The sequence below is a fragment of the Aulonocara stuartgranti genome (genome assembly GCF_965226115.1).
Source record: "Aulonocara stuartgranti genome assembly, chromosome: 16".
NCBI classification, from domain to species: Eukaryota; Metazoa; Chordata; class Actinopteri; order Cichliformes; family Cichlidae; genus Aulonocara; species Aulonocara stuartgranti.
In genome coordinates, this window is record NC_138952.1 from 9,975,556 (window position 1) to 9,992,395 (window position 16,840).

General features: G+C 38.8%; 2 protein-coding genes across 2 annotated transcripts; both read right to left on the reverse strand.

The window, feature by feature from the left end:
* Positions 1-729: 729 nt before the first annotated feature.
* Positions 730-3,241, reverse strand: gzm3.3 (granzyme 3, tandem duplicate 3). The gene is made up of 5 exons (XM_082508250.1): positions 2,971-3,241; positions 2,703-2,847; positions 1,951-2,098; positions 1,506-1,766; positions 730-1,367 (listed from the first exon to the last, which is right to left on the reverse strand). Exons 1-5 carry the CDS (start codon positions 3,014-3,016, stop codon positions 1,215-1,217), a joined length of 753 nt encoding a protein of 250 aa, XP_082364376.1. The 5' UTR covers positions 3,017-3,241; the 3' UTR covers positions 730-1,214.
* Positions 3,242-7,014: 3,773 nt separating this feature from the next.
* On the reverse strand, positions 7,015-13,169 carry LOC309690898 (UDP-glucuronosyltransferase-like). Its single transcript, XM_082508340.1, has 5 exons — positions 12,232-13,169; positions 11,509-11,640; positions 11,134-11,221; positions 10,767-10,986; positions 7,015-10,469 (listed from the first exon to the last, which is right to left on the reverse strand). The coding sequence occupies exons 1-5, from the start codon at positions 13,090-13,092 to the stop codon at positions 10,187-10,189; spliced, it is 1,584 nt and encodes a 527-aa protein (XP_082364466.1). The 5' UTR covers positions 13,093-13,169; the 3' UTR covers positions 7,015-10,186.
* Positions 13,170-16,840: the final 3,671 nt, after the last annotated feature.

Sequence of the window (16,840 nt, forward strand, 5' to 3'; positions counted from 1 at the left end):
TCAGAAAAAAAACCCCTAAATATGTGACTTTAAATTTATATGCTGCCGTGCTTCCTGTGCATTTGAAGAAGCTAAGAGTGCAAACTAAACAAAACCAGTGACACACAAAGACAACTCACACACATTCATACAAGCACTTTATATGTAACATGCACACTCTGATGGACATACTGGAAGCTTTACATATCTCAGCTGGCTTGAGAACATACTGGTGTTCCCCAAGGAGAGGTGGAGGGAGAGGGAGGGCTGGGTGCCTCTGCTTAGACTCGTGCCTCCACCACCCAGATTGAGATAAATGACATTCCATGGATGGATTGATGCACAGCTTTTTTCCTGGTTGTCCAAACTAGGAGCCCCCTTCACAGTCTTTGGTTCACTGGTATGATTTAAAACAGACACTGACTTTGGTGACACCTCGTGGTAGACTAAAACATGTCATACAGCACATGTTCACAACATCCATTCTTTCACTTTCACATTCCACGTGAGATTGTTAACAAAACACCCTTGGTTTATGCCTGGTTTGTGGCTGTGGCGGTAATTTGTTTTCCCAGAACTGCATGAACCCAAGGTACTTTGCTGCAGACACATCAAGTGCTGTAAAACATGGTGTGAAACAGACTAAAACTAGTCTTCGTAGAACAAATTTCTAATGTTTTAGGTATGCACATGTCTGTTCTGTAATAGGTAATAGAGAAATAATTATGTGACAAAGAGATCCAAGTCCAGTTAGTTTTTCTTAGTCTTTATTTTTTGTCTTACCTTTGCTAAATAAAAATGATCTTTTAAACATGTAATACATGTAACAGAATCAAACAGAGGAACAGAATGTTTAAGGGCAACGTTTTAGAACTTCTGTGTTGAAGACTAGTTTCACAGAAGGAAAACTGTTCAGCTTCAAAGGTTTTCACTGGACTATAGCCTCATGCTCCATTGGCTTAAACATTAAGTAATGAAAGTAAATAAAAAGTTCCTAAAAGTTAGAAATCAAAATTGAAAAGGCAAATAAAGAAAAGTTCAGAAAATGAAAAGGTACAGTTTAAAGTTTATTACACAATATCTGCGTGTAATCAGGTGTGTTTATCCAAATGCTTAACATACACATTTCAACTTTTGAATTCCTTTTTAATACAAAGACCATTCAACCAAATTGTTTAATCAGTAAATGAAAAAAGCCCACTTCTCCACTCACTAGTGGCTCATGCAACATTCCTCTATTCTTTCATTTTTTCCTTGATCCAGGGAATGAAGAAATTAATTTTAGTGTAGACATGAGGATATTTTGGATTATTACAATCATCTGCCAAAGTAAAAGCTGTTAAACCTTGAGACATCTTGTTGCAAATAAGTGGTCCACCAGAATCGCCCTATAAAAAAAAAGAGCAGAGAGACTTGATTAAGTCGTCTTTGAAAACATTGCATTTTTCTTGTTATGAATAAAAAACAAAAACTAGTTTTTCTGAATATTAATAATGGTGTACTGGTTGCCTTTAACATTTGATTACCTGGCAAACTCCTCCATCCTTCTTGGTAAACTTGGTGCATATCATTTGATTAGAATTAAAATATGCTTGCCAAATACTTTTGCACTCATTGCTGAATTGCATCTTCTCTGTGGCTTCCTTTAGAACATTTGAGGTGGGCCTATTTTTTCCAGTCCGACCCCAGCCAGCCACATAACATTTAATATTGGCAGGTATTTTCCCATTCTTCTTAGGTAGTCCGGTGGTCTTCACATACTTATTCAGTGTGGCATTCTTTTCTAACTGTGAAAGACATCAACGTGTTATTGAAAGGGGAGTTTCTTCTATATATAAAGGTCAGCAATTAACACACACTCACACCTGCTACCTAGCACAAGTGTGAAATTGCATAACAAAGCTTTAACTGTGAATAGGTACACTGCACAAAAATGCTTTAAAATGAAATTTGATGGCCTATTAGCTTTACCTTAAGCAACATGATGTCATAATCGTATTTCCCGTTGAATTTTGGATGACGGTAGTACTTGGCCACTTTGATGCGTTGTTGACTTTTCTCTTTCTTGCTAATGTCATGTGCTCCAAGCACCACTGTGCAAGGACCGCTGTTGTCATATCTGAAAAAAGCTAACATTTTTATGTCCTGAAATCTCATACAGTTACACTGATTATACATAAAAATAAAGGTTTATAAAGTACAGCCATGAAACACTCATAACAGCAAATTTTCTTCAGCCAGGTTACAATATGCTTAAATACTGAACAGGTGACAAATTCAAGGAAAAACCCGAGTTCTTGACTGTTATGCTGTGGTGGATATTTGATCAGTGTAGTTTGCATCCATTTGTCTTACAAAGCTCACGACTCTACAAATTTGGGCTGAGAAATCATCTTTGCAGTATTATGAAATAGTTAGACCGACATCTGTGTGTGTGTGGTTTTTATTTTCTGGGGTTAAAATGCCTGTGTCATAGGACACAATGTGTTGCTGAATAGATAGGTGAGTCTGAAAGTGATGTGCCGCTGGATCTTAGTGGAGACCTACAACATGTGTGTTAAACTGTGTTTATAACATAACTCAGTAGTGATATATTTTGAATAGATAAAATCCTTAACTTTTTGGGGGGTAATTGTTACATAAATACCAATTTTTAGGACTTTTTTTCTTTAGTTCTTGATTTACAAAGAAACCCAAAACAAAAGAAATGCCCCTGCACTCACTTGCAGTGTGCTGCCGTTAGAACAAAGTCCTCCCGGATTAGTATCCCACCACATGAATGTTGGGCTTGATACTGGATTGATGCCATGTAAGGTCTGGAATGCGGTTTTGCCTCCCTGCCACCAACTATACCGCTCTCAGCAGCCCCTCACAAGAGAAAAGAAGGTAAAATCAATACACTGATTATATCAAAGTCATGCCCATTTCTTGTTTATGACCTTAAAAAGGAAAAGTGAGATGCTTTAATTATATCTCTTCCAAAAATCTTACCTGTGAGGGAGACTTGTAGAAAGATGAATATGATGCAGCAGATCATGATGGCACTGAAGCAAAAGCTGAAAAGTTTGGCTTTCAAAGCCCCCCTAACCCTTTTTGCTGTCTGCCTTCCAACTGCCACAACGGAAACGCTGTGGGCAGGTGTCAAAAACGTTGTTGCACGGGCAGGAGTTGCTATCACACCCTGCTCACTGCTTTACATGTGAAACACAACTGTGAAAAAACATATTAAAAAAAGATCGTCTGTAGCCATCTTCTCAAGCAAGATAGCATCAAACGTTGTTAAATTGTCAATGCTTTGTTTTTCTATACTGTATGTGTGTTTGCACCTTCATGTGGTTTTATGCAATTCAGATTAATTCAATTCAAAATCCTACGTTTTGTGGTTGTCCTCTCTAAAAATCACACACCTCTATGAGAGGATAATTCCAATTTTTGCTCTGATGAAAGTTCCTTTTTTTTCTGTCGATCACATTTATTTTAAAGGAAGATGGTGAAGGTTGGTGGTAAATCGTGAAATGGAAAGCGTGTATTATCGTCATAGTAACCACGGTGTGTACAAAGATATTCACACCTCTCACTATGAACCCTATACACACATTACTTCCTTTTTTCTTTCTTTCTTTTTCTTTTGTTTCATCACATGTGCACATACAGTGCACATGTTTTTCTGAACTTATTATTTAATAATAACTTATTATTTAAAGCCCAGTTTGGTGGGTGTCTTTACAGCATTCTCTATAAGGACATGAACTTGTTGACTAAATGCTGTAAACGTAGTTGAACAGTACATTCATTGCCTTACACAACAAAAGGTTAGAAGTTTACGTTCTCATTTTGCCTTTGAATCTGTGCAGCTGAACAAATTTTGATGTTTGATTTACTCTCTATGTTCTCTCAGATGTGTTCAATCTCTCATCATAATTGAGGGTGTCACTGACAAATTTCACAGAAACATAAATTTAATAATCACAGCAGATGATCCCCTCTGGCAGCCCGTCCTCATTTCATTAACTCGTAAAAGCTTCAAAACACTCTTGCTCTAGTACAAAACACCTATGTTTTATTTTAAATACACGAGTTCAAAATGATCTAACAAAGCCAATAACTCACATTTAATTAGACATTATGCCAAATATTACTTGTTGTAACATCAGGGAATTAGTGGGAAATCTAGCACGGCTCGATCTACACTTGTTTTTTTTACTGCACATGCTGTAAAATACAGAAACTTTGTTTACACTTTCAAGCTGCTTCCTGAAGAACAGGATATAATACTACAGCGGTTAAGGGGTTTTACATGATCCCAATATATAGAAAGCAGTCAGATGGGCTAACCAACCTAGCAAAAGCCACATGATCGCAGCAAGCAGAGGCTACCACAGAGTGAAATGTGATTATAGTTGCTGTGTGATCACCACAATAACAAAGATGATAGGCAATGAAAACGCTGACACTGATAACATTTCATTCAAACTAATATTTGCAAAGAGTAAGTTGGATAAACCGAAAACTAAGAGCACTACTTAAAACATTAGTTTTATTTTTTAAACTAAATAGCTGTATGTATAAATACAGATTTGTCTGTATGGGTAAAAAGCCATGCACCAGTTAGCCACAAAGGTTTTCCTGAAAAAAACAAACAAAACAGAAACAGAACTGTTTATCTTTTTAACAGCACATGGTCCTACAAGTGTAAATGTCACTGACTGTAGATCCAGGTTTGCTTTTTAACACACCTTCTGACTCATAATCAAAAGGGCGGAGTTAGAGTGAAACCAGTGGGCACTCTCACCTCATAGTTTAAGGATGAGGTAAGTGTTGATTTGTGAGCAACACTCACTTGTCTAAACAGTGTCTCAGTTTTCTTGAGAACTGAAACAGATCTGATCCTGAGTACAAAACATATCCACAGGAAACCTCTACAATACAGTACAGAGAACAGCAGAGTATTCAGCCAAGCACACAGTGTACTTGTCCACATTGGCCAGAAAAGAGGCCTAACCAACCAGCATAAGAGAGTGTGGTTGGACCATGCAGTGACTGAGAGACAGATGTTGCAGATTTAAAAATATGCTCTTTAACTAGTTTACTACTTTCATTAGACCACCACAAAGTGTAAGGTTTATGTTTCTATAAACTGGTTAATCCACAGTGTTTGGGAGCTCTTTAATCAAATTGATGCTTTCAATTCTAAAATATATTTACTGCAGTTTTTCATTAATTTCCTAATATAACTCAATGAATGTATTGGTAACGAACATCCCAGCAGTAGCTCTTTGCTCCACCAGAGGAGGCCACTCCACAGTTTGTGGCCCATTGGTATACGTTTAAAAATTGGTGACTTTGGCAACATCTAGTGGTAGTATAAACTAAAACATAGTAAAAAGCACACATTTGTTAGGATCCTTGTGTTGTTTTCACTTTCGCGTTCCATACATGAAACTGTCAGACCTGATTAAACACCTTTGATTTGTGCCTGAAGTGCTACTCTTTTTCCCAGAACTGCATAAACCCAAATACCCTGCCTGTTCAAATGAATGTGTATCTGCTAGTCTTCTTAGAACACATTTGTTTCGTTCTTGGTATGTACGCGTATCACAGTGTTATAATTATTTTGCTAAATGGAAGTATCTTTTAAATATATGAATTAAGTTGAGATTAAGTTGAGATTAAGGGGATCTTTTTCAGACGTTCTATGCAGATGACTGGTTTCACAGGGGAAAACTGACCTCAAATGTTTGCATATGATTGAGAAGCCATGAATGCAATGAACAAAGTCCTCTCGGATTAACATCCCACCACATGAATGGTGTTCTTGATACTGGAGTGATGCCATGTAAGGTCTGGAATGGGGCTTTGCTTCTCTGCCACCAATTATACTGCTCTCAGCAGCCCCTTACATAAGAAAAGAATGCAGAATCAATATACTGATTATATCAAAATCATGCCCATTTCTTGCTCATGACCTTATAATTATATAAAGTAAAGGAATATGCTTTATTCACTTGTCTTTCAAAAATGACCTTATCTTACCTGTGAGGGAGACTTGTAGAAAGATGCATGTGATGCAGTAGATCATGATGGCACTGAAGCAAAAGCTGAAAAGTTTGGCTTGCAAAGCCCCTTAACTGTTTTTGCCGTCAGGCTTCCAAGTGCCACAACGGAAACTTTGGTGTCAGGGTGTTAAAAACTTTGTTGCACATGCAGGACCTGATACAACAAAAAGTGCAGCTTACTCAAAATGCAAGATGGGAAAATATAGTTTGTTTTTCTTCCAAATTAACATGAAATAATGCACTGCTTAAAATTACAGCATCATTTGATCATCTGTTTCCTTTCCTGTAAAATACCTGAATTTATGCAATACTTAAAATTAGTCCTTAGGTTATGTAAAAGAAAACCTTATGCTGTGTTTAAAATTAGTTACACACCAGTTGAATTTTGAATATTCTTTTAAAACATTTTTTAAATTTCTAGTATAGTTTCTTTGTTTCCTGTCAAAAAAACTGACTTGTTACAACCTTTATTCTAGTCTACCCACCTTTAAATACATGTAGGTAAATATAATCACATTGAAATTCCAGTTAATCACAGGGGAATTACTAAAATACTAGTTTCACTTACTAAACTACATCGCTCTGTGTTCATTCAGATTTGTCTGTACAAGTAAAGAAATTAAGTCATACACCAATTACACAGGTGGTAAAGCCATACATTTTTTCTCAGATAAACAGAAACTGAATAATTTGACTTGTCAAAAGCACATGTCCCAACAAGCCTGAATGTCCTCATTATTATTGATATTTGTGTCATGATTAGTGAAGGAAACGGCTTCCAGGGCCTAATCCGTGGATCGGCTTCCTCCGAGGCGTGGGCGTCTATCAGCAGAGATTGTACCTTCACCTATCAACAGAGATTGTCCCTTAATCTGTAACACAGTCAAATATATTCTCAAGTAACATTCAAGCATGCCATTCAGCGTGTTAGTACGAGCAGCTCGGGAGCAGCTTGGGAGAACAAGAAAACAGAGACTGCTTCAGGTTGTCTTCCCAAATCGACTCAACTTTATTCTCAAGTACAACAGTTTATATAGAGGGAAAAATTCATGAGTCAGCAGATTCTCAGTTTAAACCAGTACAGACCAAGATCACCTTGGGTGAAGAAGCACCCTTTGTATAGTTTATCAGTTCAGCTACAATTATGATTATCTCAGCGACATATTTTCAAGGCACGAAATAAAGAGTTCTTTCATTAGTGAATTCTGAAACAAACCATCTGGCCTTCAACAGGCGTCTCCTAAGAGATTTAGAAACTAATGTAGCTGAGGGAGTGATCTCTGTGGTATTTCAACCTTGTACCAGCCTGTGATTCTCACACATCAATTCTTGGGTCAAAGAGAAAAATAACTAAAACAAAGGGGCCTTATTGAATGACAGAGTTTTCCTGTATAATGTCACTATAAAACAATATCCAGTAAATGCTCCCATGGTACTAAAATACCTAACAATTAGTTTCTAAGGTTTTACATTCTCTTCCTCGTTCACACACCTGAAAACTTCTTGGCAGGACTGCGCTGTAGAGCCAGTGTTGCATTCTTAACACATCTTTTGGCTCCTGAGTTATAATCAAAGAGATGGAGTCAGAGTGAAAACAGCGGGCACTCTCATTATCGTGGTTTAAAGATGAGGTTACTGTCACACTGTTTTGCACCTAACAGTGAGCAACACTCAGCGACCACTTGTGGCCACAGCCTCTTTGGTACATTCTTGAAAACTAAAGTATATGTTTGCCTTTCAAAGGTAAAAACTCCAGGTTTTATGGTTTATTTTTGAAATAATCTTACAAGATGTTGATATGGAGAGTAAAAAAGGCTCTTTCAGTCAGCTGTTCTGTTAAACAAGTGGATAAGTTCAGTTTTTATATGAGTTATTTCTCTGGGAGAGATGCCAGTTAACAAATACATAGTGTAAATAACACTAGAAATGTTGTCTTGTTAGTTGTTGGGATTCTGCTTACTAACAAGGAACAGAATTTCAGCCATTTAGTGCACTAGTAATCCAATCACTCAACAATCCCGATGAATGACTGATGACTGATGAAGGGTCCCTCAGTCTTCAAAGTATTGTTCCATGTACAACATTCTCAAATTTTCAGAAATATTACAATTAAATCCACACATAAGTTGTTTAAAAGCATCATTTATTTGCCTGGAATTATGTCATTCATCATTATATTTCACTTCTTAAAGTCAGTAATAACCAGTGTTGGGACTAACGCGTTATTAAGTAATGCGTTACAGTAACTACGTTATTATTGTGGTAACGAGCACGGTAACTAGTTATTATGCCAAAATCAGGAACACGTTACTGGGATTTAGATAGGCTCGTTATTTGTTACTTCGTGTGGAGGCTATCGCGGAGCTTCCACAGATTCAGTAATATTAGCAAGTGGTGGAGGCCAGCAGGTGGATGAAGGAAAGGGGAGGCAGGAGGAGTGTCCGAGTGTCAGGTGAACTGAACTTCAGGTAAGAAGTTGTGACCTGCAGTCTATCTGGGTCAGATATAAACCAAGTTTAGGTGGAGTTTATTTTCGTTGTGCTGACTTTTTACAGTCAGTTACATTAAGCTGCGTACTAGCTAGCATGCTGGGTGGGTGCTATGATGTTACTGATGTTAAACTTTATTTTGTTCATAAGGTTAGTTATTAGAGTTGCCAACCATCCCGAATTGTTCCATATTCAGAGAGCGTTTCGTAATATTTTCGTTTGGTATTGAGGTGAAAAGGAACAGTTTGCCCCGTACTTCAGCTAGCATGAAAAACACACAAAGCTGGAGTTATTCTGTGTCTTTACGCTGCACAGCTGCCTCTTCTCTCATTCTCTCCCCCTCCCTCTCCCGTTTCTACTTCAATCATGAAACTGATCAATGATCAGCTGATCGGCTTTTCTCTCTTGTTTGTTTATCGCCCACTTCGTGCCAGAAAGAAGAAACCAGTGGATGTCGCGCTAAACAACAGCAGCACGTTTAAGCTTGATCAGCTGTTGTTAGAATTTATCTAATATTAATTTCTAGTATCAGCTGATGTTTGCAGGAGCCACAGCTGTAAAAGCTGCTGGTCATGATATCGGTTTTGGATATGTGGTGAGAGGGAAACATGAAGATGAAACCAGGAGATGTCCTTACTGAATCATCAGAGCTGAACAGGTGATGGAGAAACAGGTTTACCTTTTAGGTGACATGAATAAGTTGAAGGGAAGTTATGAACTGTTTCTGAGAGACAAATAACACCAGGATCCTTTTTTATGTAGCTGACAGCTGGTAACTGTGCAGGTGTGGATCTAGCAAAGTGTTGCCAGGGGTCCAGGTAGGGCATTAACAGGGAAAGGGGGGCACAAAGAAATACTTTTCTTTCTTATTCTCATTTAAAATGTCTAGCTTTTAAAAAATAATTATCTGAATCTTACAACAAACGATTGATAGATCAAAACAGTGTACATCACTGTCACAACAGCGTTTGTTTTCATTCAAAGGCTTTATGATTTTTCCAATAATGGCGGGCCGGTCAGTCAAAACGCCCGGGCCGATTTTTTGTCCCAGTCCAGCCCTGTATGCAGCTCATCTGCAGTCTGGTGTTACCTACATCTTCCTATTCAGAAGGCAGAATTTCCGAGTTCATAGTACAATCGAAAGCACCACGACTGCAGTTTTCGTGTTGGATGTAAAAAGCGCACATGACGCTGTGACGTAGGCTAGAATCATGGCGGCGGTCAACGACGGTCCAGGCGTGGGATTTCTCTCGTGGAAATATACACATTATTTTTTTCCTTTCTATTGGTAGGTGGCACAGTGCACTTGTGGCAAGTAAGCAAGCTAGAAGACTGGCACTCTTGCTGGGTATCCAGTTACGGAAGCAACACATTAACAAGAGAATTCTGAGTAAAAGCAAAGTTACTTTCCCTAGTAACTAGTTACTTTGAAAGTAACAAGTAACTTGAAATAACTGAGTTACTTTTGATAGCAGTAACTAGTAATGTAACTAAGTTACTATTTTAAAGTAACTTACCCAACACTGGTAATAGCACTTTGGCTGAGATTTCACACATAAAACACTCGTACAGTACATCCAGCTGAAAGTTCAGTGCAGTGTTTCAACCATTAGCTTTGTCACTGAATATGTAAAAATTAAAGAATGCAAATGAATATAAACGCTATTCACATTTTCTTTTTGCAGTTCCTTTCCTGCAACACTTGCGGATACAAAATCGGCAGCATTTCACTGTCATCCACACAACTGTTATGAGAATGACGGCGAAAAACGACAGCACATCCAAGCTGTGGTACTGGAACCAGTTCAAATCATGAGCGCCCACTCTGAGATGCGAAGCTCCTTTGTGTCTCATGACAAACTCGGTCCAAAACGCAGCTAGGTCCACAGGCTCAGTGGGACGGTCTAGGTGTATCGCTGAAAGCTCCATCATCTTTGCTTTGTACCTGAGGACAGGTAATATTTTGTTAAAGGTTTAATGTTTTCCAGTTACTGATTCACCAAGCACGTCCATGTAGGTTTAAAGTTATTAACTTGCGTTCCTTAACAGGAAAAGTAGTTTTAGTGGTCGAAGGTTATGCTTGATTAATTTCCAGTGTGCCAACTCGATAAAAAATATAAATTTAGTCATTTTAGTCTTGTTTTTATGATGTGGGTCCAATAAATATGTTAATCACAGTATTTCAACACCATTTTTTTTTGCATTCTTCAGTGCATTTCAATTCAATAACCAGTTTCCTCACCTTTTGTCATAGATAAGTTTCTTTAGCGCACCCAGTAGCTGTTCAGTTGTCACGTCGTATATACTGAGTTTCAAAGCAGCGCCACGGTCCAACAAGCGATTCACGTTGTCTCCCTGGTCTCCAAAAAGTGGAAACATCAACATGGGCACACCATTACAGATACCTTCATAGATACCATGGGAGCCTCCATGAGTGATGAAGACTTTAGCCTTGGCATGGGCTAGGGAGCACAGACACAAACTCGGTTACAGGTCAAATCAACCATGAATCACATGTAGATAATTTCATCTCAGTGTCATATGTTTTTAGCTTGTAAGGTGTGATATTACAGCAGCACACCATAATTTTCTCACTTAACTATGCATACCTAGGAGATCATTTTGAGGTAACCACTTCATAACTCTGACATTCTTGGGTATATCATCAGGTAGTGCACCAGTGTATCTCCACACAACCTGAAACACAAATAAAACCATCTCTGTTCATTGTGCAGAGTACATAAGTAATAAATGGAGGGTTTTGTATGTTTAGAGCAAGGCAAGGCAGAGGACAAAGTCCTGCACTTTAATCCGATTAGACATTTGGCCTCATTGCACAGTGTGAAAATCTCTGGGTATTGTGTAAATGTTTGTGTGGCTCGTGTGGCTGAATCTTGTGTATTAACCAGCTTTATCCTAAACAGAAGTATAAAAAAGTGAATCGATTCCATTGATGTACAGTGAGCTACTCAGGTTATCATTACCCTTTGAGGTATTTTTCGAAAAGCGTCTAAGAAGTGCTTTGCTTTCTCTTCAGGCATGGTGGACACCACTGAACCCATGCTAAACACAATGAAGCCGTCATCTCCTGAACCATTCACAAAGTCTTCCAAGTCCTGCAGAGAGGGGAGGAAAAAAACAGACAAAAAATCTAAAACAAAGACATTTTTCCAACAGCTTTTATGCATTATTTTAAAATATACTAAAAAGAATTCATTTGATTACCAGTTTGTGTATTGTAGCCTCCTTGTTTGTGTATAAACAAACCGTTTGGTTCTGTACAGCTTTTGATCTCTGTTGACATAACACTGCCTCTCACTTCTCTTCCTAGACTATTCTGGCCACTGTTCGGGAATCTGCATTTATTTTCTTTGTTTTCCAGAAGAGCAGAAAAACCAGTTGTGCCTTAGTATCATAACTCATTTCTTGGTAAAACTGTCAAAAATAATTTGCATCTCTATTTCTGAAACTAACAGATCTCTTGTAGTCCCAGAACCCTTTAGCAAGCATTAATGTGAATGATCACTTCACTAAGCAGTTCATGTTAGTTGTTGTTAGAAAAGTTTCTGACCTCCTCTTCCATATAAAACTAATGACTGCTGATTCTCTGCTTTTCAGTAAGCTCTGAGCATATGTGATTTGGCTTGATTACATCCAGACGTGACATGTGCTTGTTTACACTTGCGTTCATATATTCACATACTCACCGCTGGCAGGGGAGCCCTCTTTGCACAGTTGATCCCTCCAATTAACACCATGTTTGGCATGAGAGGTCTGGGCCATTCAAAGGTAAAGTCATATCTGAGAAGCCAGATAGCCCCGTGGCTGACAAGTTCTTGATAAGTTGAAATCTCTCCTATATACCTGCTGACTAGATCATCAAAGTGAGGATAGAGTATTGTGCAAATGTAGGACTGCACACCATACATTACAAAGTTTTTTACTCTCTCTGGGAAAGTCATCGAGTTTCTATTTCCAGAGAAAAACACTGGAACATAGGAAGGAGGAGAAGGACACTTGTTAGCCTTCATATCCAGCTCACATGGAAGCCCACGAAGGAAATAAACAGCTGGAATGGAAAACATATGAGCCAGGACAGACCCGCAAGGAAGGAAGGGGTCTGTAAGCACAAGATCAAAACCCTGCTCCCTCAGTCGATTCATCAAAGGCTTATTGTCCAGCAAACTCTCACAACCTTTCACCTGGAGTGAAGTAAAGTTGACCAGTCGCCTCAAATTCACTATCAAATCTTCAAATTCTGCGGGTTTGAGGAAGACTTCATTCTGGAAGATGTTGAAAGATCCATCCAGTTCAGCTTTGGTGTAAGGCACTTTGTAAATCTCTGTCCTGAAGCTCTCTGAGCCTTGGATCAACAGGCTGCTTTCTGGCACCAGCACTACGACTTCATGGCCCCTGCGGATGAGTTCCTTCACCAATATCTTCATGCTGAGCCAGTGGCTTCCATCCACAGGCACAACCAGCACCTTCCCCCCTTGAACCGGCCCCATGCTGAAGCAGCATAGCATGGCCAGCAGCCCCAGAGTAGGAAACCACACCCCATTGCTCATTGCCTCCTCTCTGTACTGCAAGCTGGTTTGGTGTGAGACGTAGTGGAGGCTTTATGTATTTGGGCAAGTGGAGGGGGTGTGTGTGTGCTTAAATTCTGCAGGAAGTTCAGGCTGCATTTGGGCTTGGCCTATTACACAACAGGAAGACAGGCGGGGAAGGGATTCCTATGGGAGGGAAGTGGGGGAAGTCTAGCATGCACAGTTCCATCTCCTGTTAATCATTCTTTTGTGTCCTGTGAAGCCCGCTTACACTCAACACATTTATCATGCTAACCTGTATGGCAGGTGATTTAACAGCAATTATAATCGTATCCACCGCCAAACTCTAGTAAGATCAGAAAGTCACACACTGCATGTAATGCCTGCCAGTTTGAGCGGAGTCATCTTTATTTACTTTGGATGTTCCTTCTCCCCTCCCCCTGAAAAAAAAAACCCCCCGGCACATGTGGGCTAAAGGGAGTTCTTTTTTTCTCTCTCCTCCAGACACGCAAACCTTGAGCCATTGTAATGAGACTGATGGCGTGCGAAGCCAAGTGTAATAGGACACCAACACCCTTCTTCTTGGAGGGGTTTGATATTATCAAAGAAACAACATATGTAAGGAATTTTACCTTTGGTTACAACTTGCTTGAGGCTGATTTGAATAACCATAGTGCTAAATATTTGTTAGAGCGGTAAGATTTATAGAGAACAAGAGTACAATATCTGGAATAAAGTCACAGCAACAAATTCCCATGTCCTGGAATGTGCTGTGGCTCGCTGTGTCTGCAGTTTTCACAAGGAAATTATGAATCGATTCAGGGTTACACACATACTTTTATAACTTTCAGTGCAGTGATTTTGTTATTACATAAAAAAGAAGGGGTTAAAGGGAAAGGGAGGAGGTCTTAGTGGGTTGGAGGGGTTCCCTACTGGCCACATTGTTGACCATCTTTAAATAAATAATTTCTTCAGTAGAAACAAGTTCCAATCCAGAATGTAGGCACCCTGTTTGGAGAAGTCTTAAGTTGCAGTCATTTAGTCTGAAGGCTTTTTAAAAATGATTATTGTTTGTTCGATCCTAAATGACTGAAAACTGTTTCTGTGTGTTTTTGTTTTCTTGTTAGGGGTTTAAACACAAAATTTCCAGTGGGTACTGACACAACATGTGGCTGCACTATGTGACAAAATCATGTATTTGTGTTTGACTGATAAAAATACAAGACTATATGTGGTATTCATTTCATTGCACGCCTTAAATCCAAATCTGTTAAATCCAGTGAAATCCTTGCTCGTGATATAACTGCAGTTCGATTTGCAGCCTTTTTTGTATTGTATCTCATTTTAGTTGTTAGTTACAAGAGGTGCAGGCTCCCATGATTATCCAGCTATAATAAGACATCAAATAATTGTGGTTGTGTTCTTTGTGGTCCATAAAGCCTGGTTTACTTTATTCCTGAGTGAACAAGAAAAACTGAACAATACTTTGTTCCTGACTGTTTGCATGCATGCATGTGTCTGTTTGCACCTGTGTTTGTTTTAATGATAAGTAACAAAAAGGATGTTGTAAAAAAAACTACTTCAGTCTAGCCTCTACGTATTTGTTCAGCCGAGCAAGCGTTTTAGTCACTTTAAATTAATCCATGAAATTTCACTGTTGAACACTAATGGGTTAAATGTCAAACTCTAGCAGTCAGTAGGAGTTGCAAGTCATGGTGGCAAAGCATATACTGATTATCAATAAGGGCAAAGGTCCTTATTTGCTTTGTGTGTGCTTTATGTTCTTTAAATAACAGAAAACTATCTATATAATGAGAGCCTGCCCTTTATTCCAGTTTACCTATAACCTACAAGTGAGAGTGGTGGCACGTAAACCCACACATACTAGAACAGTTATGTGGAATTTTACCTTTGTGTAAACATCGCTTTGTCTTAAAAAATAAATTTCTGTAAGTAACTAACTAATCAGGATTGTAGATTCAGTAAAAACAACAATGGCACCCTATCCATCCATCCATCCATCCATCGACAGTCAAAACACTTTAGACATTTTCTCTGCACAACAGCCAACTTAACAGTGGGAATGTTTGACTTACACTATAGTGAACAAGCCTTATTGTCCTAAAGTCTGAATAATGATGTCATTGACCTTTCACATGAACTGCATTTCAACTCTTTTGCAATAGGACATGCTGAAACAATTACAAGTTAGCAGCCACTGAAGTGAAGTGTAAAATTACTGTGCAAGAAAAAAGCAACAAAAAACAAAAATCAACTCTCATCATTGGCAGACAAATCTTCAGTTTTTCATAAAATGACATTTTTGTGGCATTATCTGTTATCTCTACTGAAACTTAGACAGCAGGCTTTTCATTCCATAGTCCTCTGTGGCTCTAAAGAAAAAATATGTTTTAGCCTTCAGACGTGGTTAGAAGACAAAATGCAGAAACCTGGCAGTTTCAAGATTACTGACACTTGAAGAGCAGATATTTATACTTGTAAAGGACTCTTGAGGCGTGACTACTCTCCTCACCTTCCTTGAACTTGAATGACTATTAATTACCAGCCCTATTGTAACTGGAACTAGAATATTTTTGTAAACTGTTGGGAAGTCTGCCACTGTGGTCTCACATATTTTCTCTTATCCAAAGACTTTTTGTTTTCTGAAAACAGGGTGAGGAATTGTCACCCTGATACAGAACACCGGCCCTTTGACACTGGGAATGGACTGACAGAGACATTTTCACAAAAGAACCAAAGTTGGAAAGATTCACTTTCTCACTAGTAGCAAAAAAAAGGGGACATTGTCTGTGCCAGATGTATTTTCACTACTGGAAATACTTTTTATGTGAGTATAGAACCTGCATAGAGCATCCAGGATGCAAGACACATGACATCCATTTCCTTGCATGTGTGGATTTACTGAGCAGTAACCTGAGTACTTTTATATAATTGGAAATACAATGGCTATACTGAGGAGCCGGCAGAGTAAAGTCTGTTTAATGTGTGAAAGGGTTGTTGTTTTTGAAAATCTAAAAAGGCTAGATGCTATTGCGACAAGAAAGCCTCGGCACGCAACACACTCTCCGTGCTCACAGATAAACAATCATAAAACAATAAACAATTGTGACAGTGTAATAAAACATCATACAAACGGGACTATATTATAGTTCCTGACCTTGACCACATTATGCCATGTGGCATTTTAGCAAATAAGACACATGCATAACAATCAACAAACAAACAAACTGAAAAAACAAAAAGGCTGTGCTGATATCATGCTGACTGACAAAACTGTGAAGTTGATTCTGCTGTTCACCTAGATGGCATGGTGCCAAATCATTGAAACACCCTCCAAGTTGAAGTTTTCTGTTGGTTTGCTGCCTCTTTACCAAAGCACCATCCTCTGATTAGGACAAAGACACGTTGTGGAAGAGAGCCAGAGATTAATAATAACTAATGATTAAATGCAGAGTGGTGTACAAACACATAGTGAATGAAACAATGTGAGTGAAGAAGAAACACTCAGCCTAGACCCATTGCAGCATAACTAAGGGAGGATTTAGGGTCACCAGCCCTGACAATAAACTTAAAAAGGAGCGTTTAAGCCTGGTCTCAAACTTAGAGAGGGAGTCTGTCTCCTGAATCTAAACTGGGAGCAGGTTCCACAGAGGAGGAGCCTGGAAGCTGAAAGCTCTGGAAATGTTCATTTAACAGGTGAATGCTACTAATATAAACAGGTGTCTGTTCAAAACGATTCCCTTACTAA

Bases quoted from the DNA above. Each gene is read 5' to 3' on its own strand.
- gzm3.3 (XM_082508250.1), bottom strand. From the start codon at position 3,016: ATGATCTGCTGCATCATATTCATCTTTCTACAAGTCTCCCTCACAG. The intron at 2,848-2,970 runs GTAAGATTTTTG...TTCTCTTGTGAG, and splicing joins TCTACAAGTCTCCCTCACAG to GGGCTGCTGAGAGCGGTATA. The intron at 1,368-1,505 runs GTAATCAAATGT...TTTTTTTTATAG, and splicing joins AGGATGGAGGAGTTTGCCAG to GGCGATTCTGGTGGACCACT.
- LOC309690898 (XM_082508340.1), bottom strand. From the start codon at position 13,092: ATGAGCAATGGGGTGTGGTTTCCTACTCTGGGGCTGCTGGCCATGCTA. The intron at 11,641-12,231 runs GTGAGTATGTGA...CCCTCTCTGCAG, and splicing joins AGAGGGCTCCCCTGCCAGCG to GACTTGGAAGACTTTGTGAA. The intron at 10,470-10,766 runs GTGAGGAAACTG...ACCTGTCCTCAG, and splicing joins AAACTTATCTATGACAAAAG to GTACAAAGCAAAGATGATGG.